General features: G+C 50.0%; 1 protein-coding gene across 1 annotated transcript; it reads left to right on the top strand.

Moving 5' to 3' along the window:
* The first annotated feature begins 1553 nt into the window (after positions 1 to 1553).
* Positions 1554 to 12092, top strand: LOC122185724 (LON peptidase N-terminal domain and RING finger protein 1-like). The gene is given in 14 exon segments (XM_042881766.1): positions 1554 to 1635; positions 1638 to 1876; positions 1878 to 2379; positions 4537 to 4655; positions 5618 to 5740; positions 5934 to 6044; positions 6437 to 6557; positions 7027 to 7117; positions 7929 to 8043; positions 8626 to 8747; positions 8935 to 9093; positions 9740 to 9902; positions 10006 to 10152; positions 10639 to 12092. Coding segments are annotated over 14 exon segments (2274 nt in total). The 3' UTR covers positions 10819 to 12092.
* The last annotated feature ends 12283 nt before the right edge of the window (positions 12093 to 24375 follow it).

The following is a 24375-nucleotide window of genomic DNA, read 5'->3' as shown; positions in this document are numbered from 1 at the left end:
AACTTGTCTCTGTACAACAGGATTTTCAGGTCTGATGGAAGTCTCATCCACGCAGGAGGTGATGGGAAGAGCAGAGAAAGTGTGGAGCACGGTCACGGTGTGCATAGCATGTGTTCCTGCTCAGAGAAACAGCTCTGTGTGCCCCATACGTGAGAGTTACCACTTCTGTGCCATTCCTTTACACAGATATGTGAAAGAAACAAATGCCACTGCTTGCAAGAAGCATTTATGCGCTAAAAGCAAGCAAACAAGTGTCCCACCTTTAGCATTTACAGAGAAAAACATCCCATTGTGCTCTGCAAATTGCGCCCTGCCACAGCCTTCTGCAAAACTCAGTGTCCTCACCCGGCCAGCAGAATGGTTAACATTAAGTATTTAAACCTCTTATTATTATTATTGCAGTCTGTCCTGAGTCAGCACAAACACCCCAGTGACAAGCGAAAGCATTTGGAGTTCAGCACTTGCTCAGCACTTACGGGAACGAAGAAAACAATCCATCCTTGCAGTGGTGCTGACAAGCCTGGATTCTGATGGTGTGTTGTTGCTGATGGATTGTTATGTGCATTATGCAAAAGCAGTGGTGTGAATCAGGAGGTGCAGAACAGAAAACCTGGGGACAGCACAGGTCACCCTCTGTCACCCTCACCAATCTCCGGCTCTCCATGGCCAGGGGGAGCTGCTTCCTCCCAGGCTGAGCCACACCAGCATGTGATGGGAGCACTCTGTGGGCACAACGCTGCCATGTAGGTCATGATGGCTAAAATCACCCCCAGTAGCGTGGCTCATGAACAGGCATTGCTCCAGAGGTGATCTGGAGGTGGGTGAGGATTCCCTGGTTGTCCAACCCCAGCCCACCCCCACTGTGCCCACTGCCCACATCCCTGAGTGCCACATCTCCACGGTTCTCAAACACCTCCAGTGATGATGGATCCCATCAGTGGGCATCAGTGCCACTGCCTCACCACTCTTCTGAGATGAAATTGTTCCTAATATCCAACCTGAACAAAGCTCTGGGGCAGGGGGCCTGGGGGCACTGCTGCTGAACAGGGCCTGAGCTTCCCCTACCTGCAGAAATCCTATGCAAAATGCAAAGCCCTTGGAGCACACATGCAGTAATTAGGATTTGAACTTTTCAGAGCGCTCATGTGCTGTTTAATGAAATCACAGCAGGTTTTGAAACCAAACCTGTTCTGCAGCCCCACGCTCTGCCAGCCCCTCCCTTGGTTTTGCCAGCGCTCCCGCCCCAATGGTGACCTCCCTCCCTGAGCATCTCTCCCAGCCTGCTCTGCCTTTGTTTGGCTTTTAGGGACAGACAAAAGAGCCGGTGGGGAATGTGCATCATCCTTACATAAAGTCTGATCTACTAAGCTGCTTTTGGCTGTTTTTCCCAGCACCGGCAGTAGGAGAGCTGTCGTCACCTCAGCGTGGGACCGGGAAGGGGATTTTCATCACAGAGTTTGGGTTGGTTCAGCTCTGGGTCTGCAGATCCACCTGCAGAGGAGGGAAGCCCATTTCCCCTAAAGCATCTCGCAGGGGTCTGCGCAGTGCAGGAGATGCGCTCGAGGCATCCCAACCTCCCCACATTCCCGGGGACACATTCGCAGCGGGCCGGGGCTGCTCCCCAGAATTCAACACCGGAACCCCGGTATTACGAACGGATATAGGACCCCCCCCCCCCCAGGCACTAATATCAAACACCGGCTCCCCAGTCTCCCCCAGGGCGCCCCGCGATGCCTCACACCGGACCACCCCCGGTCCCCCCACGCCGTTCTCAGCACCGCCCCCGGTGCCGCCGACTCCGTTACGAAACGCGGCCGGGGCGGGGCGGCGCGGCGGCGGCGGCAGCCAATGGCGATCCCGGCGGCCCTCGGTTCGGGCGGAGGGGGGGTCGTACCGCCGAGCTCCGGCGCCGCAGAGCTCCGCCGGGCGCCCTGGGGCAGAACGGGCTGAGCCTCGGCTATGCGGCCCCAAGGCCGTCTCGGCGTTCGGAGGCTATAGCCATGAGCAGAGACCCTTCCACTTCTTCCACCCCACCCCGGGTGGGCAGCCCCATTCCGCAGACCCTCGGGAGCGCGGAGGTGCTGCGCTGCCCGTCCTGCCGCCTCCTCCTCTGGGAGCCGGTGACCGTATCGTGCGGGCACTCCTTCTGTAAGCCGTGCCTCGGCGGGGCCGTGCCCTCCCGTTGCCCCGTGTGCCATCGCCGGCTGAAGCTGCTGGGCGTCGAGGAGGTGAGATGCAACGTGGTGCTCTGTAACCTGCTGGAGAAGTACGAGGAGAGGGGGAGCCACTCGGCCAGGCTGGCAGCACGCATCCGGAGTCGTCTTGCCCGTGGGGACCTGCAGGATGCTCTGAGGATGGCCCAGAAGGGCATTGAGATGGGTAAGCAGCGTGGGGCCCGAGGGGCTGACAAGATGATGACACAGGAGGGGCTGTACAGGGATGAGGACGTGCTGTTGGAGCAGGTGGGTACCAGTGCAGGTCATTTTGTTCCTGCACCATGTGTGACCTCTGTGCTGACACAGCTGGGGCTGGGCAGCTGGGGAGCTCATTAGGAGTGCTAGAAGTGTTGGAAAGGAATGGAGAGGGCAGAAACACCACCAAAAGCAGGGCTTTGCTTCTGGATCATCCCCACCCCTGCAGAAGACCATCAGCAGCACAGGGTCACGGCCTTCCCCAAGCCATAGTGGCTGCTTATCCCCAGGGTCAGGGCTTGGTGTCCTATTGCCATGTGTCCTTGGTGTCAGCAGCAGCTGGAGAGGAAGGAGGTCTCATTAACAGCTGAGCTGACAAAGCTGAGTTCCACAGCTTCCCAGAGTATTCAGTGTATCATTAGAAGAGCACCTGGGGGGGTAGGGGTGATGGAAAGCAACTGAGACTTCTCTAGTCGGGGACAGAAACTGAGCACACCCAGTGCTCAGCAGGGCCCCTGACCCCCTTCTGCACCTGGCACTGAGGAGACATTCATCTACAAGACTGGGATCAGGCCCAAGAGGTTGTTCTGCTTTACTGTGTGTCCATAAGTGGATTTCTTGGAGAGTGACGCTGCTCCAAGTGGGGTTACACAACACGGCTAGGAAGCAGGGGGGCTGGGGAGCAGAGGCATGAAGGTCCTCTCAGAATGAGCAGTGTTTCTATGGCACCGAGCTCTGCTTCTGCAGCACAGCATCTCCTCCTCGTCACCTGCTGTGGGATGAGCCCCAGAGGTTTGGGGTGTACCCCTAAGCAAAAGGCCAGCAGGGAGTGAGCTGTAGTCCCTTTGTGCAACCTCCCAAAGCACTGCATGGTCCTGTGTGCCCTTTGTTCGGAGCAAACACGCATGCATGGTGCTCGTTACTCCCTGTGTTATGGGCTGACTTTTGTCTTGCAATTAGCTGTGAGTAGAAAGAGTGATCTATTGCAGGCTGTGCTTGGTCTTTCTTTGCTGCGTGCTCAGCTTGCTGTTGGCTGGGGGAAGTCCAGGTTGGGACAATGAGGAAATAGGGATCAGTGGCAGCTCCCATAGACCCGTATGTGCAGGTGCTTCTCGGGCTGTGCCAGTTAGTGGTGCTTTGGGGCTCAGTGCTGCTCAGGGCAGGAGCTGTGGGCTTTGCATGGAGCCCGCTGGGACACCATGTGGCCAAAGGGAATAGAAAAACAGGAAATAGCAGGTTGACAAAGTGAACCAAATAGTGCTGTGGATGGTGTAACACAGGAGGGCTCCTCTGGCATTGTGCTGCCAGCTGGCTCACGTCCCTGATGCTTGGTGATATCATACAGCAAAAATAGCTGCAGTGTCACAGAAATGCAGAACTTGCTGCCTGATTTTACGTGTCTTATTTGTGCTAAATCAGTCACTTTGTTGACAGTCTGTAAATGTTTGAATGTGCTTGCTGATGTGGAAAATAAGCTCCTGGACTTTGTGCTCTTGTTTTCACCTCTGCGCGTCATTAGGAGCTGCAGTATCTCATCCCCAGATGTGTGCAGAGGGCTGAACTCTGGCACAGCCAGTTCCTGAAGTGCTGCATGCTGATCTGATCACAGCACACACAGACACATGTGCATGTAGGCTCACAAGGAGCACGTGGTGCCCAGCTGCAGCCCAGCCTGTACAGCCCCATGTGCACTTTGGGGTGCTGTTTTGTGAGCGCCCCTTGGTGCTGAGATCCCATTGGTGATACCATGCTGATACAAGCCTGGATGCCCTAATTCCTTTCCTCTGTTTCAGCCTTTGCTTGCACGTGGGAACTCAGAGCCACCTGGTGGGGAGGATGGGAGCCCTCCTTGCACCCATAGGTTTGCCCCCATCTGGGGACAGCAGTGATGGCTCCAAGAGGCTGCAGCATTTTGGAACGGCAGTCCCCAGCTGCTGGCTTGTTGGGTGACACATTGCCCCGAATTCCATCATGGAGACCCTCATGGTGACAGCCTCTATGGGGAGCACATACTGTATCCCAAAAAGATGGGCAATGGTCCAGATCCTACTGTGATTGAAACTGAGCCCCACGGCAGTGGTGCTGCAGGGGCTCTTGGCATCAGGACCCACCTTTCTCTTTGCAGCCCTGGAGGACACATCCCTGCGTCTGTGCCAGGCAGAGGCCTTGGCAGCCCTGGGGCGGTATTCAGAGGCGCTGCAGGACCTGGAAGCTGTGTGCAGGGTTGAGCCCATGGAGTGCGAGGTGAGCAGAGGAGGGCAGCTGGGGGTGTGGTGGTGTTTGGGAACCTCACCTCACTGCACAGGGGAGTGATGTCCCCCTTTTCTTCTCCCCCTGGGGATTTCCCCTTTGCTGGTCACAGAAGGCAGAGGACTTTTTAGCTGCAGGGGCGGATGTGGATAATTTAACTTTCATCTATGAGGGCTGCTCCAAAAGTAATGCTTCCTATTGTATTATGTTGGCCCTGACACTCACTGAACATTCACTAGTGCTTGCTGAATATTTATGGAGCCCAACCAGTGAATGTAAGCACAGTGTGGCAGTGAGTGGTGCATTTCAGCAGTAGAAACAGTAACAGTGGTCACCTCTGCTGGTGTAGATTTATATGAGCGCAGCATGCAGGCTCTTGTTCATCACTGGTGAAAATGTATAACTATTGGTAGTGAAAAATAGTGCTTTGTAGCTGAGAACTTGCTCTATCAAATACTGTTACTGTACTCTTTGTATCTGTTTTGGTTTCCATGGATATAAATAGGAAGCATTACTTTCAGAGCAACCTATATACATCGTAATCCAACCAGTTACTGGTTGCTGGGTCCAGCATGTGGTTCACAGGCAATCCTGAGTTCTCACAGCTACTGGCTTCAGAAATAGACTACTCAAATTCATTAATTGCTAATATGGGACACAAGCTCTCTGCAGTGTTAATTGGAGGATCTTTGCTCACATGCTCTTGGTGAGGACGTAAAGAATGCTGATGTGCAGGACCATAGCTTGGGGCTGGGGGCTTCTATGCATGTTTGTCAATCACTGTGCAGCTTCAAGGCAGAAGCCCTTTACCCTTTCACAAGGTCTCTGTACAGTGGGAGTGAATCCATCAACAGTGATGGCGGGAGTGAATCCCCCCCTTGTGTGGGGCACACAAGGGGCACATTCTCAGCTGGCTGTTGGCCTGTAGTCAGCATAGGTTTTTCTGTGCTCTCCAGAGCTTCTACAGGAAAGGGAAGGTGCTCCTGGAGATGGGACGGAGAGCCGAAGCCCTGCTGGCATGGGAGCACTGCCTGATGCTCAATCCTTGCTTCCAGCCTGCGCAGAGATTGATGGAAAAGGTATGTGGGTCTGCAGAGTGGTGGATCCCATGCACTCCCATTGCTCAGGGACGTTCCCTGATGTAAGTTTGCTGAACTCAGCCAGCACTGGAACAAGCAGCCCTGATGCTGCGGTGGCCCAGGTCTGCTTTGGGGTCTCTGGGTCACACATCTCCTCCCAGAAACCCTGCTGAGCCCTGCTTTCTCCTTGCAGGTTCTCACATGGGAGGATGCTCCTCAGTCATGTGCTGCCCACCAGGGCTTATCAGGTCCCCAGGAAGAGCAGGATGAGGGGGATCCTGCATCCTCCTCCACACAAGCTCAGGTAATATAGGCTGCAATGGGATTTGGCATCCTTTTGGTACACCCCAAATTGAAGTTTCCCAATGATGGGAATGGTAAAGGGCAGCTGTGCAGAACCATGCCCATGGGCACATGGTTGTGTAGCAGGTGGTGAGAGAGCTGAGGAGGCTCCTCCTGGTTTCCAGCCCTCTTTCAGTTTAGTTCTGCAGTATTTTTCACAAGACTTCAGACTGCTGTTTAAAACACAAAAGTCACATAACATTCAGGAAAAAAAAACCTTAAAAAATTTAAGTTTTATTGGGGTTTTTTTTTTTTTTTTTTTTTTTTGCTTGGTAAACACAACTGAGAACGATTCAGACCATTAGGAGCTATTAAGAAAAAACTCAGTCTGCTCTTTCTACTTGCTATGCCCAGGAACAGGAGGAGGAGCTGGAGGCTGGCAGGGGTGATGTGGTGTCTGAGCATGGCCAGGGAACACCCGTGGGACAACGGAGAATTCCAAGGGCTGCAGCACAGAGGGAGGACAGGCAGGAAGGTGAGTGCCATCTTGTGCAGGACAGCAAGCATCTGAGTTTGCCTAAATCATAGAATCCTTAAGGTTGGAAAGGCCGCTAAGATCCTCTTGTCCAACCGTTGACCCATCACCACTGTGCCCTTGTCCCAAAAGCAGTGGTGATCCCCTGTGGCAGTACAGCAGAGACCTCCATCTGGTGGCTTCTTTGGGCTGCTTCACCTTCTGGTGCCGCAGTTTCCCTGCAGAAGGAGGAGGAAGAGATGCTGCCTTCCTCTGCCCCCAATGTATGAGCTGTGGCTGAGCATGGATGGGTTGTTGGCTGGGTTCATGTTGCATCACCCAGTGGTTTTGTTTTCAAATTCTGAAGCGCTTTGTGTAAGAGTTGATTCCTCACACCTCAGAACAAGGTCAGAAAGCAAAGCTTAATTTTCAGTATTGAAACAGGTGTTTTTTTTTTTTCTTTTCTTTCCTCCTCTCCTTTTGCCACCAGCTAATGAAGAGGAAACAGCAGCAATGAGTAACCTGCTGCCCCTTGAGGACCTGCTGAGCATTTCTGACTTGGAGTGCTCCCTCTGTATCAGGTGAGTTCTCTGGCTGCTTTTTGGATGAGAAATTAGAATCACAGAACATCCTGAGTTGGAAGGGACCCATCCATCATTGAGTCCAACTCCTGGCTCCACACAGAACCATGCAGAAATCAGCACCCACCTGGTTCTGCTTCTTGGTTTGCATCTTTCTTTTCCTCTTAATATCAAACGCAGTCCCCAGTGCTGAAGTTGAAGTAAGGTTTGGCAGAAGTAAGAGCTAAGAAGGAACTCGCACACTGGTGGGATTCATGGCGACCCCCAGGGATGGGGAGCTCTGACCTTGGATAATTGCCATCTCACTCATTGTGCACATCCAACAGTCTCAGATCAGGCTTCTAATGAATGGAATAAATATTCACATTTAATTAACAAGAGTTGCAAGCAAAGATTGGCTAACACAGCTTTAGTGAAAGCGAATTGTGTAGCTGTGTGCTGCCTGGGCTTGGGAAGCACAGTGTGAAAGAGCTTCCAGCAGTGTCTCAGCCCTGCAGCATCACTGTAGATTCCCCTTGAAGTTTGCAGGAGGTGATGTGGGAAACACTCGATCCTGCTGGAAGCAAAATCCCTTAAGATCTTACTGTGGAATCTTTTCAAGCCTCCTACTTGCACAAAGGGGACTGCAATGAGATGCAGGTATGGGGCTGGGAGCTGTGCCTGCAGCTCCATCCTCGCTTGCATCAGCATGCAGCAGGTGCTTTGTGGAGCTGAACCCAAGTTGGATTTGGAACTCCCAGCCCTCTGACCTTCTTCCTGGACATCACCATGCTCTTTCCCATTCAATCCAGTGACAGAGGCTCCTTTGCAGGATGTTCTTTGAGCCAGTGACGACACCATGTGGACACACCTTCTGCAAGGAGTGCTTGGAGCGCTGCCTGGACCACCGGCCCAACTGCCCGCTCTGCAAGCAGAGCCTGCGAGAGGTGAGGGCTGGGGCTCCCCTGCCTGAGGTGGGGACAGATGGGTGGGAGAGGACTTGGTGCCCATCCCAGGGATGTCAGCTCTGCTCATGCAGGAATGACCTGACAGCTGATAATTAGGACCAGGAAATTTGTTTCTATGAGATGTCCCAGTGATTGAGTGAGATTGTAAATAGGACTGAGAATCAGAGATAGAGATTGGCAGAGAGAAGAAAGTTAATGGTAGTTACTTTTAAAAATGGAAACGGATGGAAAGCCTGCTAGCCTGGGAATTTGATTTCATCTTTTATGAAAAGAGATTCAGATGAGCTTGTTGGGGAAATCAGGTTGCCATACACGGATGGACCACATCAGTGTCAATGACAGGATGCTGTCTTGGATGGAGTCCTGGGTCTGATCTGAGTCCGGAGGTCTTGTAAGGCTGATGCAGCCCTGCTGCATGACCCCCCAACCCTCCCTCCCAGATGGACCTCATTCTTCACAGCTCTAAGCTGAAATTACCCTCAGCTCCTATACGTGTGAGCATGATTCAGAGCCTCAGGGTTCCTCTCCTGCTCTGTTCAACCCATCTTTCATTTCTTGCAGTACCTGAAGGCAGGGAGCTACAGCCCCACACTACTGCTGCAGGACATCATGCTGGCTGCCTTCCCTGCACAGGTGGCTGAGCGCCGTGAGCTCCACCGGGCTGAGATGGCTGAGCTCTCCAAGTAAGGGATCTGCCCTGTGTGTTGGGTGTGGGAGGGGCTTCTCAGGTGGCATGTCCCATTTCTAGGACTGCACCATGGTGGTCTATAGCACAGCATTGCTTTCTGTGGGTTCATGGGAGCTGACCCAGAGCCTCTGTTGTTTTTTGGGGGGGAGGGTTTCAGAGCAGTCTCCCCTCTTTTCTTTTAGCCTGACCACGAACATCCCCATCTTTGTGTGCACGATGTCCTTCCCTGGTGTCGCCTGCCCTCTGCACATCTTTGAGCCCCGCTACCGCCTGATGATCCGGCGGTGCCAGGAGACTGGCACCAGGAGGTTTGGCATGTGCATATATGAGAATGGGAAAAGGTGAGCGCCAGGGCAAGGCTGCTGCCTTCTGCCACGACTTGTTTAATCCTGTCTGCACCAATCCCAAGTTTCTAAAATTTGGAATAGAGGGAGAATGTGGGGCAACTTCATATCCTGTGTCACCCAGAGGCAGTATCTGTGGGGAGGATATCTCTGAGCTTCACCATTCCTGCGTGTCCTCTGTCTCCTTTAAAGTGGCCATCCTTCTCATTTTCCGCCCATTACAAGCTGCAGGAGCACACTGGGCTTCTTTTTGTCGCATTTTCCTTGATCTCAGATGGGCTCAGCCTTTAGGCTCCTACCCCAGGACTCCATTAAACTCCTATACTTACAGGACAAAGTCTTCCTGGGGCTTAAGTCCTCCTGCTCGAGAGAGATGGGATAAATAACTTCTTATGGCCTTTGGTGAATTTTTTATTGGTATTCAGACCTGGACATCAAGGCAGCATGAGGACCTTAGCCATTTTTGTGTCAGGCAAACCCAAGGAAGTTCTCACTGTTCCCTGTCCTCTTGCAATGAGTGCTAGCAGAGTTAGCTTCTGATTTTTGCACCACGTCTCTCCTTGGAGATGCTGCATGCAGGAGGAGGCAGCTCTCACGTGTCAACACCCTGCTTAGGCCCCATTCCTCTCCCTCTCTCCTCCAGCTTTGCAGACTATGGCTGCATGCTGGAGATCCGGCAGCTGGAGCTCCTGGCAGACGGCAGGTCACTGGTGGACACCATCGGTGGGCGAAGGTTCCGGGTACTGAGACGTGGACACAGAGATGGCTACAACACAGCTGACATTGAGTACCTGGAGGACAAGAAGGTGAGAGTAGGGCCAGGTTAGGAGCCCCCAGTGTGGTGGGTGCCTTTGGTGGGCACCGTGCTCCTCACCCATCCTTCTCTGCTCTCCTCTTCCCTCCACCCAGGTGGCTGGGGAGGAGCTGCAGGAGCTGCAAAGCCTGCATGAAAGCACCTACCAGCTGGCACAGAGGTTTTGGGACCACGGGGACGTTGCCTCCAGGCACCTTTTGTTGCAGCATGGGCCACTGCCAGAGAAGGAAGAGGACATCCAGGTAATGCTGTGGGGGCAGAGATCTCTGGGGCATGGATGTCCAACTTTTTGGCTTGCCTGGGCCACATTGGGTGAAGTGGAATTGTTTTGGGATGCATATAAGCTAGCTATATAATGTAGTTTATGTATATAATTAATGGAACTTCTTTTTTTTTTTTTTTTTTTTAACATTTTTTACTAAAATATAAAAAGGGCAACAGAAATTCAGAACTAGTGGGGTATTTGACCTTGTTTTTGTGAAACTAATGCATCAATCCAGGCTGGATGTGGCTCTGGGCAGCCTGGTCTAGTGGTTGGTGACAACTTTGAGGTCATTTTCAACCCAGGCCATTCTATGATTCTGTTCATGGGTTCAGGGGAAATGTGTGGCACTGAGAGATGTGGTTTATTGGGTGGTATTTAGTGGTAGGTGGACAGTTGGACAGGATGATCTTGTTTATACTAAATGACTCTTCCTTATTCAGCTCTCTCCCTCTCTCCTCTCCAGGCTTCTGCTGATGGCCCAACCTGGTGCTGGTGGCTGATCTCCATCCTGCCCCTTGACCCATCCTTCCAGCTCAGGCTCTTCTCCAGCACCTCACTGCATGCCCGCCTGGCCCAGCTGCAGCGTGTCCTTCTGGCCCTGCTGCAGCCCTCTCCTGAGCACAGCCCCCAGGGCCTCATGTGATCCTCCAAACTCTTCGCACAGGAGAATGCAGCCCCTTGGGTTTCTTCAGCATTTCTTTGTGGTTTGAGAGTCCTACCAAAAGCAACCTTAGCAAGGTCACTGCTGCTGCCAGCAGTGACTCAATGCCATCCATGCTGTTCCCCTACGCGGTGGTTTGTGGCACTGGAGTGACAAAGATTTGCCGTACCACAGGAGGAGACCATGCCAGAAAGGTGGGTTGTGCCTTTAGAAGCCAAAATCCCTTGCTGAACTGCTTTGGCCTTAAGGTGGACCATCCTTAGGGCAGAGGACTGAGTGCTGGGGCTCATCCTCACTGAAAGGTAGGGCTTTGGGTAGTGGTCCTGCTGCACGTGGCAGGAGGTATAAAGTCATGGAAGATGTGACACAGCCCTGTTGGCTTTTTCCAGCCTCAGCAGCTGGAAGCTCAGCCTCTGGGTGAGAGTTGGACATAATTTCTAATGAGAAAAAGAAGAAAAATTCAATGAAATTATCTGAAATCCATGATTCCATTCTCTCCGCCAGGCAGCAGGGGTCTGGGTACTCAGTGCTGATGGAAGAATGAAGCTCAGCAGTGATTTGTGTGACTTTCTGCCTCGAGCAGTGTGATTTCACCATGTTCAGCATTTCTTTCTGAACTTTCTGCCTCCTTAGAATAAAGGAGCAGAGGCTAGGTCCTTGACTGTAGGACTTGGATAGCACAGGGCCTTCTGAAGCAGCCCGCAGTGAAGTCAAAGGGAACCAGTGGCTGATGCTGTGAACCCTGTGCAGGGGAGCAAGTGCCTGGCTGCAAGTGCCTGGCTGCAAGTGCCTGACTGCTTGTCTCCAACTAAAGGGAAAAAATTACTCCCTCTCCCCAGGCAGGGGAGGCTTTGCTCTGTTTTGGAATTTTCATGTCCCCCTCATAATTTCAGTGGCTTTAGGTGAAGCGTAGGATTAACATCCACCTACTGCGTTAAGGGATTAAAATTTTTCACCACTTCATCCCTGGTACTGGGGCTCTGTGTGCGTGGGGTGGAGCAGCACTGCCTTTTGAGAAGTGCCTTTCTTTTCTGGAGGGTGGCTTGAGCCACCCCATGACCACCATGGGTCCCCCTATGGCTCTGGTCTATGTCTGCAATGGGCACTGGAGCCACATCTGCATGGTGTACTACAGGAAGGGACTCATGCAAGCTGCTCCAGTTAGCTTAGAGTGCCTTTGGGGGTTGTGTTAGTGTCCTCTCTTTTAATTATTTGTTCTTTATCATCGTTGAAATAAAGATGTTTTGTTGGTGGTGTGTGCTTCTGAGTTGCTCCTTTGATGAAATGGGGGGATCCCAGTTGGTAATGGGGTCATCTGGGGACGGGGGGAGAGGTGGTGCAAGGGTGGAGGCAAGTTAGAGGGACAGGGTGAAGAGGGGATAGATGGTAGCAAAGAGGAAAAAAGGGGCGAGGATCTGAGATAGTGTAAAACAGCGTCAGCACCGGGCAGGGTACCGCTAGTGCACGGCGCCGTGTGCCGTTCCATGCCATGCAGTACCGCGCTGCTCCACCAGGGGGCGGGCGGAGGCTGAGCGCGGCTGGGCGGACGGGAAGAGGCGCCGTGCTGCCCGAGGTCACCCAGTTCTCCACTGACCCTCTTCCCACCCGACCCATCCTGCACCCCTCAGTTGATGGGAAATGTCCTGTACCAGAGGTATTCATCCCCGGAGGGATCTCAGGCAGCGTTAGCACTGAGCCCTCCGCCTCTCAGCGCCATACCATCTCCCCCAGCCTCCCTCCAAAAGCTCTCCTTCCCCTTCAGTCTTCAACTCCAAACGTCAGTGACAATTTTCCCTAACAGAGCGGGCAAGCAATTAGCTAAAGAGGCAAGTAATTAATACAGCAGGCGACAGGCTGCGCCTCGTCTTTCTTTAACAAATGGCGTATTTCCAAACTAATTAGACTGAGATAGCAGTAAATCAACATGAGATTGCTAGAGCTCAGATCTTCTCGGGTAAGACTGCGCTTGCACTGAAATGGGAGCATGTTATACCTAAAGGTTAATGAAGAAAGAGGGGAAAAGCAGCACTGATTTATTTATTTTTTTATTCATGCTATAGCAACGACACTTTGGAACAATGACAGATGGATCACATCTTTCCAGCTTTTCAGTGCTCAGTGGGGCAGTGCCAGCGTGTAGAGAGAGGGAGCCTATATAGGGCCATGTATCTATATCTATATCCACACAGTGTCATAATGCTGAGACCCAAGGCTCCAGCCACAGCCCCCGTCTCCCCATTCCCCCTACAGCAATGCACTCTCCTTGCTTTCTCCCTCCCTGTTGATTTACGGCTTCACAAAAGCCATCTCAGATGAAGCAAAATATTTACAGCACTGATTAAACACCAAGGTAATGGGAAACTTGTTAAAAGTGTGGAACTTATATAAATACAGCACTATTAAAATAAAATGTGACTTTTAGCAAGAACAGCTCTCTCAGCTGTGCTGTGTTTACTTTAATTGTTTCTCTCCATTAATTACAGTCTGAGAGGGAGACTTGTGCAAATTGAAATAAATTAATCGAATTTGTTTAGTTTTGTGTGGCTGGCTTATGGGGATTGCAATTAAGTGAGAACATTCGGGGTATTAAATTACATTCTTCCCTTTTCAAGCACCAAAAATGTGAAAAAGAAGGAGTCTTCAGCAATTAGAAGGTAAGTGAGCATTGTGAGCAATGGTTATTACAGCTCTGTGCCACAAGAATTTCACTCCTTGCAGGTGTTAAGGTTTATCCCCGAGTAAATGCAGCCTGGCTCTGTGCAGTGACAAAGGAGAGTTGGTAGGGCTGATGAGCAGGATGGGGTGGGGTGACCTGTGCTGCAATGGGATCAGGTGTGTGTTCCTGTAGAGCTTGGTCTCGTTCTGTAGGAACCAGCTGCTTGCATCCTTGCTGGCTTCCACCTCCTAACTCCAACATTTGACACAAGGAAAGGGGTTCCCAGAACCCCTGTTCCTGTGAAGGCAGTGAAACTGAAGAGAAATGTGGGCATCGTGGAGAAGGGAATCACACAATCACAGAGTTAGAGGGGGTGGAAGGGACCCCTGGAGATCATCTTAACCAACTCCCTGTTAAAGCAGGTTCATGAAAGTATAGCGGATGCTCAATGCCTCTAAGACACCAGAGAATCTACACTACAGTCTTATTCCATCATCCCCGCTTTGGCACATACCAGCTTTGGCACTATTCATGGCCCCTCCTGCTCCAGCCTTGCCCCCAGCTAACCTGAAAGGTGGGGGCTGCATGGGAGCTTTCTTCCAGACATATTTTTCCCTCAAGAAACACAGCCAAACTCAGGCAGGAATGCCAGCACTAAGGAGAAATGCATCACTTCTTCCTTAAAGAAAAAGGATTTGGGGAAAGAAGTGGGGCAATGGGGACAAGCAGCAACCTGGTTCCCTCATCCCTGCCTTGTGCAGAGCTGCTCACTGCTCCCAACCTCTGCACCTGGCTGTCGCTGTGCCTGGATGATGTATGGAGTGGCTGTGCTGCAATAGGATTTGTACCCAGAATATTGGCTGGATGATAAAGGAGTCTGTCTGCGGTGATAATTGCACCATAAATAGCATTGGGTTCAGCAGTGACGAGTGAGGCACTTGAAAACCTCACCCTCCAGATTCCTCCTACTTCCCTCCATCTTCCTGACTGCTAACAAGCTGTAGGAATAGCTGCTTGGTTTCCACCAACCGCAGGAGGATTATTGTGCTCAGATGCAGCTGGGCACCATCCTCACCATAAATCTTCATAGTGGAGAAAGAAAGGGAGAGGCAAAAAAATAAAACCCAACTAAATTGGATCATTACTGAAAAGCAGAGGGTAGGGCTGCTGCTGTCCCTCCTCGTTCGGTGCTTTCCGCTCCTGGGGGTGACTGTGTTGTGCTGCTGATGGGAGCTGAGAAGCTGCCAGCCAGCCTCAAATGCTGACAAACGAGAGCTCAGGCCAGGGCATGTTGTAGCAGTCAAGAACTAGGAAGAAAAGAAAATTAATGAGGATGGATTTGGAGCTTTCTCTCACTCTTTGCTTTTTGAGCCTGCAGAAAGCATGTGAACTCTTTCGAAAGAAAAGTTGGGAGTGGATCTGGCTCTGCAGGCAGATTAACCTGCTGCTGAACTCCAAAGGATACCTTAAAGCCTGGCCTGCATGCACAGGGGGGTTCCTGCTCAGGTCTTCTGCGGCTCTGTGCTCATAACAGGACTCTGGGGAGTGTGGAAGAAGTGGTCAGTGTTGTAAGGAGGCATCTGTTGATCAAATCTTATTCACAGGGCAAGGGATTTCTGCTGTGGCTCTCCACTTCCTGATAAACAGTGCCCTGTTTTGCTGCAAATAGTTAAAAAAAATGGACTGAGTAGCACAAATGTCCAGGGATCTAAACAAACAGCCCCCACAAGCTTGCAAGATCCTGGCTAAAAGTTAACCCTGGAGCAGCCAGACACGGCATCCCTCAAAAGCTGGGAAAATCCTCCCTTTCCCCGCTCCATCTCAGTGTGAGGAGCACACCAGCCCATGGTGGGCAGCCCCTGGTTGTGGCTCCCCAGGGCTGCGACCCTGCAGATCAAGGCACAGAGAGCAGCAGCTCCCTCAGCTCTGCATGCGCCGCCACGCAGGCTGCTCAGCAGGCACCTTTCAGCTCTGTACAAATCCATAAGCTCCCCACGCCTTCCTCTTCTACACATGCAACAAATCCAAAGACCAAATATAGAGTATGTTTTTTTAATTTTTTTTTTTTTTCCCCTCTTTCCCCCCCCATTCTGGACTGTTTGAGACCAAACTGTTTACTCTGTTTAAGCTTCAGCTTTGCAAGTTTAAATCTTGCACAGTTCCAGGTGCACCCAAAAAGATAAGGGCATTAGGAGGTGCGCTGCTGCTGTTCAAAATAAATAAATAAAGCTGAGATTAATTCAAAGCTGCTTCTTAATGCTCAGTATTCCTCCACTATCTGCTGCTATTATTATATTTACCTTGCCTAAGCTGGCACAAAACACTTAGCACAACAAAAGCTGTGACTGCTCTTTGGTTCGGCGCTCCCCTCTCGCTTCTCTTCTTTGTTTTGTGCTGCATCTCTGTGTGCAGAAAGGAGGGCAGAGCTGTCACAGCCCCAAGGCCACCGATCCTCCACCGATGAGCATTTGGCACAGGATGGGCAGGGGGAGAGGGAAGCACCGGGGAGGTGTAGCAATCACGGCTTGGAGCTGAAATAAGCTGTCACACTTTGTGCACCTCTGACAATAAAAGATTTGTGGAAGTGGGGCTTTAGTCCAGATTAAAAGAAGTATCCTTTCTGAGAGTCACTCCTTCTCTTGTCTTCATTTCTGAAAGTCACTCCCTGCATTTTGCTTTGCCAGTTTTCTCACTTGAGAGCTCACACCACCCACAGCACTGGGTACTGCTGAGCTCTGGCTCACAAAGCCTCCTCCCTTCAGGGAGATGGAAACTAATCAATGAAGAACATTAAACACCAGGAAAGCCACAGCAACTTACCATTCCCCACAAAGGTCACATTCCCACAGTGACTTCACGGTAGCACTGAGCTGAAGGCAGTGTGGGGAAGTGACAGCTCTTGGAGATAAGCTCTCATTCCTGTTTTCTGCAGGATGCTCTTAAATGGTGAAAGAAGACATTGCTGCTGAGCTGGCCTGTCATCCTGTCTTGTGCTCAGCTGAGCTTTGATTTTCCATCTGTCTGTGGGAGACCTGGGCTCTCCCATCCCTGTGTTTGTGGGCATGGGTCCACATAACCATGGGGTCCCACTGCCATGGGAACCACAGCCACTCATTCCTGCCCCAGTGCCTTTGCCCAGAGTCTCCCATGCTTTGCTGGAAGAAGGGTGATGCATTCAGATCACTCCAAGGATGCTCAGCAGGATTCTTGAATTATAGCCTGTTACCCCAAGCTGCCCAATGTACATCCCTGGTCTCTTGATTATCTTACCTCCCTTCCAAAGATGAACCAAGATGGAATCCAAGGAGTACAGTCATGAAGTCATGACACATGGGAGAGTGCACAAGACCCTGGGACCAAGGCAGGACTGGTGGGACCATCCATCCAGGCAGCAATGGGGAACTTCTTTCCCTCAGCATTCAGCTGTCTCCAATACAGCTGCTTACTCAACACCTGGCACAAAGAAAGGCACAGGTTAGTCATGTGGCTGTTTCTGTTGACAGAAGAACAACAGAAATCCGGAAATAAACAAGTCTCTGTACAGATCCCTCTCCTCATATTGTAGCAGAAAATTTAAGATATTGTCCAGGGAGAGGCTAAATTGCTGGTTTGGCACTGAGCAATATTAACAAGTTTCTTCTCTGAGCTCTCATCTTTCACATCTATAGGAAGTATGACAGCACTTAATGTCCCTTTCTATTAATATGAAATGGTCCATAAGGCTCAAGTACCAGTGAGACTTCTCTTAACAAGGCCAGAAATCTGTTGATCCTTGTTTCCATTCTGACACAAAACCTGGTTAAAATCTGACTCTTTTACTTTGAGCACTACAGACAGAGCTGAGATGCAAACAACAGTTCATGCCAGCCTGACTGCTCATGACTCCTTTGCATTTAAGTTTGTGCAAGACTCTGTAAAAAGACACAGGAATTAGCATCAGGCAGTGAAAGGGAGAAGAGGAAAGGTCCTTGAGCAATGCCATGTTGAGGCAAGGCAGAGCCCACTGGCTACAAACCTAAAGAGCCAAGACATTTTGGAGCCTGCGTGAGCCATTGTATTTTGTATTCCAATTCTTTTTCTTGAGTGTGTATTTACCTGATAGTAGTTGGACCCCATTGAGTCTCTTGACAAGCAATTTGTTTTTAGAAGGGATGGAAAGCAGCAGGTGTTAATTCCATCACAACACCCCTCCTTCTATATCCCAAATCCTCCCATAGTCTTCATTAATAAGATCTTGTATATCACCACTGTGCCCGGTTGCACACCACAGTTATTATGAATTTCATGCACAAAGGTAAATGTAAACAGGATTAAATAAATCCTAATAATTATAAAACACTTGAAAGCATGCTCCCTCCCCCCACTTACTTGCAGACTCTTCATTCTGCCTATCTCACATATCCAGCTCTTGCAATCATTTTTCAGGGGTAGTTTAACTTGTTCCAGGATTTTTGGCCCAAACCTCCCCTGAGATGCACAGCCGTCCCAACTTACCACCAGGCTGCCTCTGTCAGCAAGGGTGTTGCTTGAGGTTGTTGCTTCTGAATGCAGAAGTTTCACTTTCAGAACAGGCTGAAGCAGAAGAATGGTGCACCAGACCAGAGCACAAAGTCACCACAGGAAAACCATGGATTTTAGGGTAGCAAGGAGCTGACTGAGCCCAGCTGACAGCCACCTAAAGGCAGAAGGCAGTGATGTTTCGTTGTGCTTCCCCATTTCTCTTATGTCTCCGCAGGCTGACACCTAATTCACTGTTTGCTGCCTCTCTCACAGAAGCCCAGCTGAACACTCTGTTGGTGCCTGCAGATCAATCTGACAGAAACAGACTCATCTTCCCTCTGATCCAGAAGAGGTTTCCAAACACCTGAGTCTCCATGCTGAGTTCAGCAACATTACTCTCCTCATTCCACTGTGCCACCAGGACCTCCCTCTGCTCCAGGCTGTTGGGGAACATAGATCCAAGTCTGCCCCACATACTGGGTTTTGTGCATTTTGTAGCAGAGGGATGGAGAGGCAGAAAAAGCTGTTTTCAATGCCTGTTATCAGTACAATTGCTTTCAGAGTTATATTACAGAGAGTGCGGATCACCCTTTGCCAGCCATGGTGTGACGGGAGAGGGATGCAGCCCAACAAGCCTTTGGGGAGCTCCCAATAGGAGACCTGCAAAATTTACCTCCCTATGAGGTACCTGAATGTTTTGGCATTTTCCCAGGTTACAGAAAGGAATTCATCCACATGAGCCATATTTACTCACCCCTTCCTTTACTCAGGGCCACATTGACCTCTGCACCTTACTAATGCACGCTACATTCATCTTCAGAAAGTTTTGTGAAGACAGTTCCACGAAGCCTAGGAACATATTCTCATGAAGAGAGAGCACTTAATTTAGTACTTTTTTTTTTTAAACAATTCATTATTTCCTCAACACCAGAATTTGCTGAAAGCACTCCAAGTTCTTTTTTGCAAGTGCCACGGAACAAGATAATTGTGCAATTAGTAATGCATCTCACACGTCTTGAAGTGAAGGATTTTTGCTTTCGACAAGTACAAAATGTAACATTTTGCTTTTCCATAGTGGGAAAATACTGGCCATTCCTCCCTCCCTCCTCGTTTTAAGCGCACTGCTGTGCGTAATTAATAAAGATAATAAGTACCCTCAACTAAGAAGGGATATGAGAACGGCACAGACAGTGTGGATAACTGGGATTGCCAGAGCAGCCAGCAGCTTGCCAGTATTAATTATAGCTCTTGAAGAGGAGCTGTGTCCTTCCCAGCCTCCACTCCCAGGCAATGCAATGCAGAGAGCTCTGCCCATGGCCACCAGCCCATCCGTGGCCAAATTTGGATGGGAGCCCAGCACATCAGGGCAGGCTCACCTACTGCCTGTGCAGCTCCAGATGTGCTGCACCCACCCTCAGCCACAGATCTATGCCATGCGAGCACATTGACTTAACTGTACATATTGCAACAGCTTCACATACCATGTCACAATTTAAATGCGGGTATCATTCCAGAGTCATCCTGTGGGTTCCTGAGGGATGTACTGGGCTCCCATACCTTGCTTCCCTGCCTGTGCATGGCAGTTCCATGTGCTGTTTCCATGGCACTCGAGCAGCATTTTGGAGCAGGGCAGGGAGGGCAGCTCAGCAGGGATGAAAGTGGGGCTTTTTGGTGCCTGCTGATGAGATGGCAACAAACAGGAACCAGCAGGGGTGGACAAGCAGGAGCCAAGCACAGCTTATCACTCCTGTGCAGAAAGGGGCTCTTGTGGAGACAGCAGCTACTAAATACATAAACAAGCAAACATCAAACAACTCCCAGTGCATCTCCTGCAGCAGCCGATGGGCAGAGCAGCACTGCATGTTACTGCAGGCACCAGCCGGGGCAGTGCAATTGCTTTTTGCCCAAAGCTGAATTGCCTTGAGAATTAAAGGTGCTGGAATCCTAGAACTGGAGGTGTGACAAAAGGCCCATCGACTGTTTTTACCCAATTAGGAGAAGCTTATATCCATGGGTGTGAGAGGTTGGGGTGAGCATGGTATAATGTCCCCAGCCAGTTGGAAGAGCACATCTGGATGGTTTGCACAAGGTTTGGGTGAGTCAGGGCTGAAGGGCAGATGTATTCTCCTCTGTTTTTGTAAGGGCTCAAAGATCCACCTGGATAGTTATCCAAAAAACAGATAGTTGCACAAGAGTAAGAGGCACAGATACTGCTTTAATTCAGGGATGAACTGGAATCTTTAACACAAACAGACACTAGGTGGCAAGGAGAGAACTAGAGATGTTTTCCTTTTGGGTTTCTAAGCCCATGCAGAGCACACTCCTTTCACCTTTCCACCTGCTGCCCTGCTCAGTGCCAGCCCCCAGCTCACCCCGTGCTGCCAGGCAAAGCCAACCTGCACCACAATCCTCTCCTTGTCTCCTAGCACACTTCTGCTGGCTTTACAGATTGTATTTCAGGACTGATGTGAAGCTTCACCGCAATCCAATCAAACCAATAACCAACGGGGGACTATTTCCTTTCTGGAGAAGCCGCTTGCAGTAGCATTATCACTTCAGCAGACTCAGAGGAGATACCTTATGATGCATCTGAGGATTTTTCACGCTGATGTGTTTACTCCATCATCAATTTGTCACTGTTTGTGTTTCACCTATGCACAAAACGAAGAACTGCTCCGGTACAGCTGCCTCTTGCCATCCTGGAATAATCAGGTATTAAAGGAAAGGAACAAAAGCAAACAAACAAAAAGGCTTTTAGCCCCAGATTAAAAGATGAGAGTCTGTCAGAAAAGCAACAGAGATGCTATGAGGTTTTTTTAAATGCACTTTAGAGGTGAGCCATAGTGGGACAGAAATGAAGGCCATCACCCCTCCTTTACAATTGACCAGTAATACCAGGTGCTGGAGAGATCAGGAGAGCTGCCCAAGGCTGCAGAAGCAGCTGGAAGGAACAAGATGCCTTCAGGGGTTTCAATCTGATAACAAGAAAGTTGAACATTTTGCTTTTTGAGATGAGCAGGGCTCGCCTCTCTCCCTCTGGATCAAGTTGGGCTTATCATCTTGTTAATGCTGCCCATTCTCTCCTCACTTCTTAGACAGGGGTTGAAACCCAGAGCATTACCTGTCTCTCAGTCTCTTCAAGCCTTACTGCATTAAGTTCAGTTGGCAGAAAACTCAAAGAGGAGTTTTAAGTAACCAACTAAGGAAAAACAACACCAAACCACATAAAACTCAAACCTGTGCTAGTTTTCTCTTAAGGCGTTCACAACCTCTTTTAGAGGCAAGAAGCTGGGATCATTCCTAGAACATTGGAATCAAGATCCTTTCCACGCTACAAAGGGCTTTCCCTGGGAAATGAGGATGGAGGAAGAACACCCTGTTTTGAACCAGGACAGCCTGAATTGATAGAGGAAAACAAAGATCTGGAGTTGTTCCCTCAGCTACTCCAGCTGCCTTTCTCCTTCAACTTCATTCCCCCCCCTTTCCCTTCATGCTACCTTGACTCCAGATTTTGTTGCCCTACTTTTGTACAGCCCTCTCCTAGACATAAGATGAACGCTATTTTCAATTAACAAGATGTAATTGCTGTAAGCAGTAGGAGGCAGATGATTTAGAGCCAGAAAATTAATTGAAGCCTAAATGCACAGCATCGGTCCATTGCTGGCAGTACAATTATCACCATTGCTTGGTCCCTGTCATTCAGAGGCTGTGTCTACTGACTGCATAGTTGGACTTTGCTCAAACACCTGGTTTACCATGCTGAGATGTGTCCTGAAGCTGCTTTTATCCCACTTTCATCTTGGAAGATGAAGATCTCAATGGCTCTAACAGCAAACTAGATCAGGAAAGCGTCTCCAGGAGTTTTCCTTATTGATGGGACCCAAACTTGGCTTCAAAACCAAGTGGTCAGACAAAAGATCTTCCTCTGCTCCTCTGGGAGAGCTTTTGCTGTCGTATGCAAGGTGACAGACCTGAGGAACCTCTCTGCTCCATAAGGACAGCAGTGAGACTTACTGACACTGCCCCAGCACTTTTCAGAAACACTCCAGCAAACACCACCTCTCCTCAATTTACAGATGAGGGCACTGTAGGAAACAGCCTGCTCCTTACTGTGGGATCCACATCACAATGGTAAGGCAGCGGTTACCAACCAGTCCCTAGCAGGGAGATAACAAACGCATAGAAAACCCCAAACAACATCAAATATCTTTTGCCGCCTTCTCCTCACTGCTGCTCAGCCAAGCAGCACAAAAAAACCCTTTTTATTCCTATTCAAGTTACATTATGATCATTTCCTCCTCCCCCACCCCACCTTTCCCACCTGCGTGCTGAGCATGGTGGCAGATCCACAGGTTTGCTCAGAGCATTACTGCTCGTGGGCTCTTCCCTTCCTTGATGCCATACTGTTGGATCTGGTAGGATCTCTTGCTCCGCTGACCTCCCAGTTATTCCATTTCAGGTCAGCTTTCTCCATGGTGCCTGGCCAGCTTCATGCAGGATGTTTTTGGTATGACTCAGCATTTTTCCCCTTTCTTTTTGATTTGAAGTTTTTCCAGTTTTTCATAGGATTTAACAGAGGCTGCAAGATAAAACCCTCTGCAGAAACTGTATGTACCTTTTTCTTCCACCCAGTTTTGCTTTGCAGCACAACTCATTATTTTCTCCTTAGATGTCTCACTTTGACAACTTTCTTTTATAGTCGTCATTTTAGCTAATGAGCTCCCCCACAAAATCAAATGTTTTCACAAAGCTCATTCCCATTAAACGTACTGCACCTCCCTCCCTCAGAAACACAGGCATCTTCAGGAGGAAAAACAGACAAACAAAGCAAATCACAGCAGTCTGTCACAGCCTGGCTCTGGGAAAGCACTCAGGGCTGTTTCTCCCATTTGCAGACTGTTGGCATGAGCATAGTTATTCCTCTTGGCCCAGACACAATGAGATTTGCTCTTCCTGGCACACAGCACTACCTGACACAGTATGGTTACCAGAAGTTATACCTCCACCATTGCACTGCTTTCCTGTGAAGCCCCAGGCACATTACTCAGCAGTTTGCAGGGAAACCTTTTGACCCCTTCTGATCACCATTCCATTATTTATGCACAGCAGCCCTCAGCTCTCCGTCAACAGCTGAAGAACTTCTCATCATTGATGGAATTACCCAGCAAATCCCACAGCCTGGGAACTTAAGGAAAGCTTCTCCTCTTCCTGAGGCACTAAAGGTAAGTGCCTTTGCAACCCACCTCATGCCTTACAGCATCAGACCACAGGCTGTCCCCTTCCTCTCACCTGGCACAGACTCACGTCATCACAAAGCCCATTCACAAAAGGTATGTTGTGACCTCACCAAAGCATGCTGCAGCATAGATGGAGATTTTAGGCAGCTTGCTGAGTTCTGCTGGATAGCTGATAGGGTTGCAGAGTGCTGTCAGAGCCCATGAGTCCCTAGGAAGTGACAGCTTGAAGCTCCCAGCACTACAGCAGCCACCCCACCTTCTCCCAAAGTGAATCTACAGCAAACAAGCCACAGAGGGGTTAATTTATAATCCCCCATGAGCCCTCAGTGGGCACAGCTCTGACAGATTGGTTGTTAACCTCTGAAAGCACAATTAATTACACCTGGATTGTTCTTTCATCTTATCCTAGGGCGTACACACCAAAAGGAACTGCCATCGGGAATACAAAGGTCCTGACACTTCTCTCCCCGTAAGAGCTGCTCTTTGTGCTCAGCTTTGATTGTTTTTTTGATCCTTTCTTTTCAGATAACAGACTGTGCCCACCTGTGCCGGGACAAACATGCACGCACACAAAGCTCTTTGAGCGTATCAATTGCTGCCCATTGAGAAAGATCAATGCCTTCTCTACAGAACATTATGATGTTGGATTGCTTTAAAACCACTCTCCCTATCCACGTGTTCCTTCCCCCAGCTGAAGAAGACATGAGTGTGTCCATTTGCTTTAAAACCAACTGTTTCTTTAGAGGAGGAAAGTTTAATTGCATCCATGCCATGTCTCTTCCCACCTTTCACCTGAGCCAGGGTTATGATGGCTGTTGGCAAACAGCTGCAACTCAGCTCACTATAATGGGAAATAAAATCACAACAGCCTGTAGCTGGAATTTCCCCATGTTTATTAGATTGAAATTAGAAATGCTGATGACCACTTTTGTTCAGTTAAATCCCCTGAAAAGCAGGGAGAGTGGAAACCACATTCATGGCAACTAATACCCAGGGGTCCTCCAGCACCTATGTGCAGGATGGTGCTGGGCACAGGGGTGCTGTCCCATCCTGTCTCATGGCACAGTCCCACCTGTGTGATGCCACCTCCACCTGCAAGAGTAGGGAGAGGATGGGATGGAGTTAGCCAGGATGGAAATGGGCATG

The sequence above is a fragment of the Lagopus leucura genome, unplaced genomic scaffold (assembly GCF_019238085.1).
Source record: "Lagopus leucura isolate 7727_CA_CO unplaced genomic scaffold, USGS_WTPT01 Super-Scaffold_100030, whole genome shotgun sequence".
In the NCBI taxonomy this organism is placed as follows: domain Eukaryota; kingdom Metazoa; phylum Chordata; class Aves; order Galliformes; family Phasianidae; genus Lagopus; species Lagopus leucura.
Note: the sequence above shows the minus strand (reverse complement) of the source record. Positions and strands in the feature narration are given on the sequence as shown.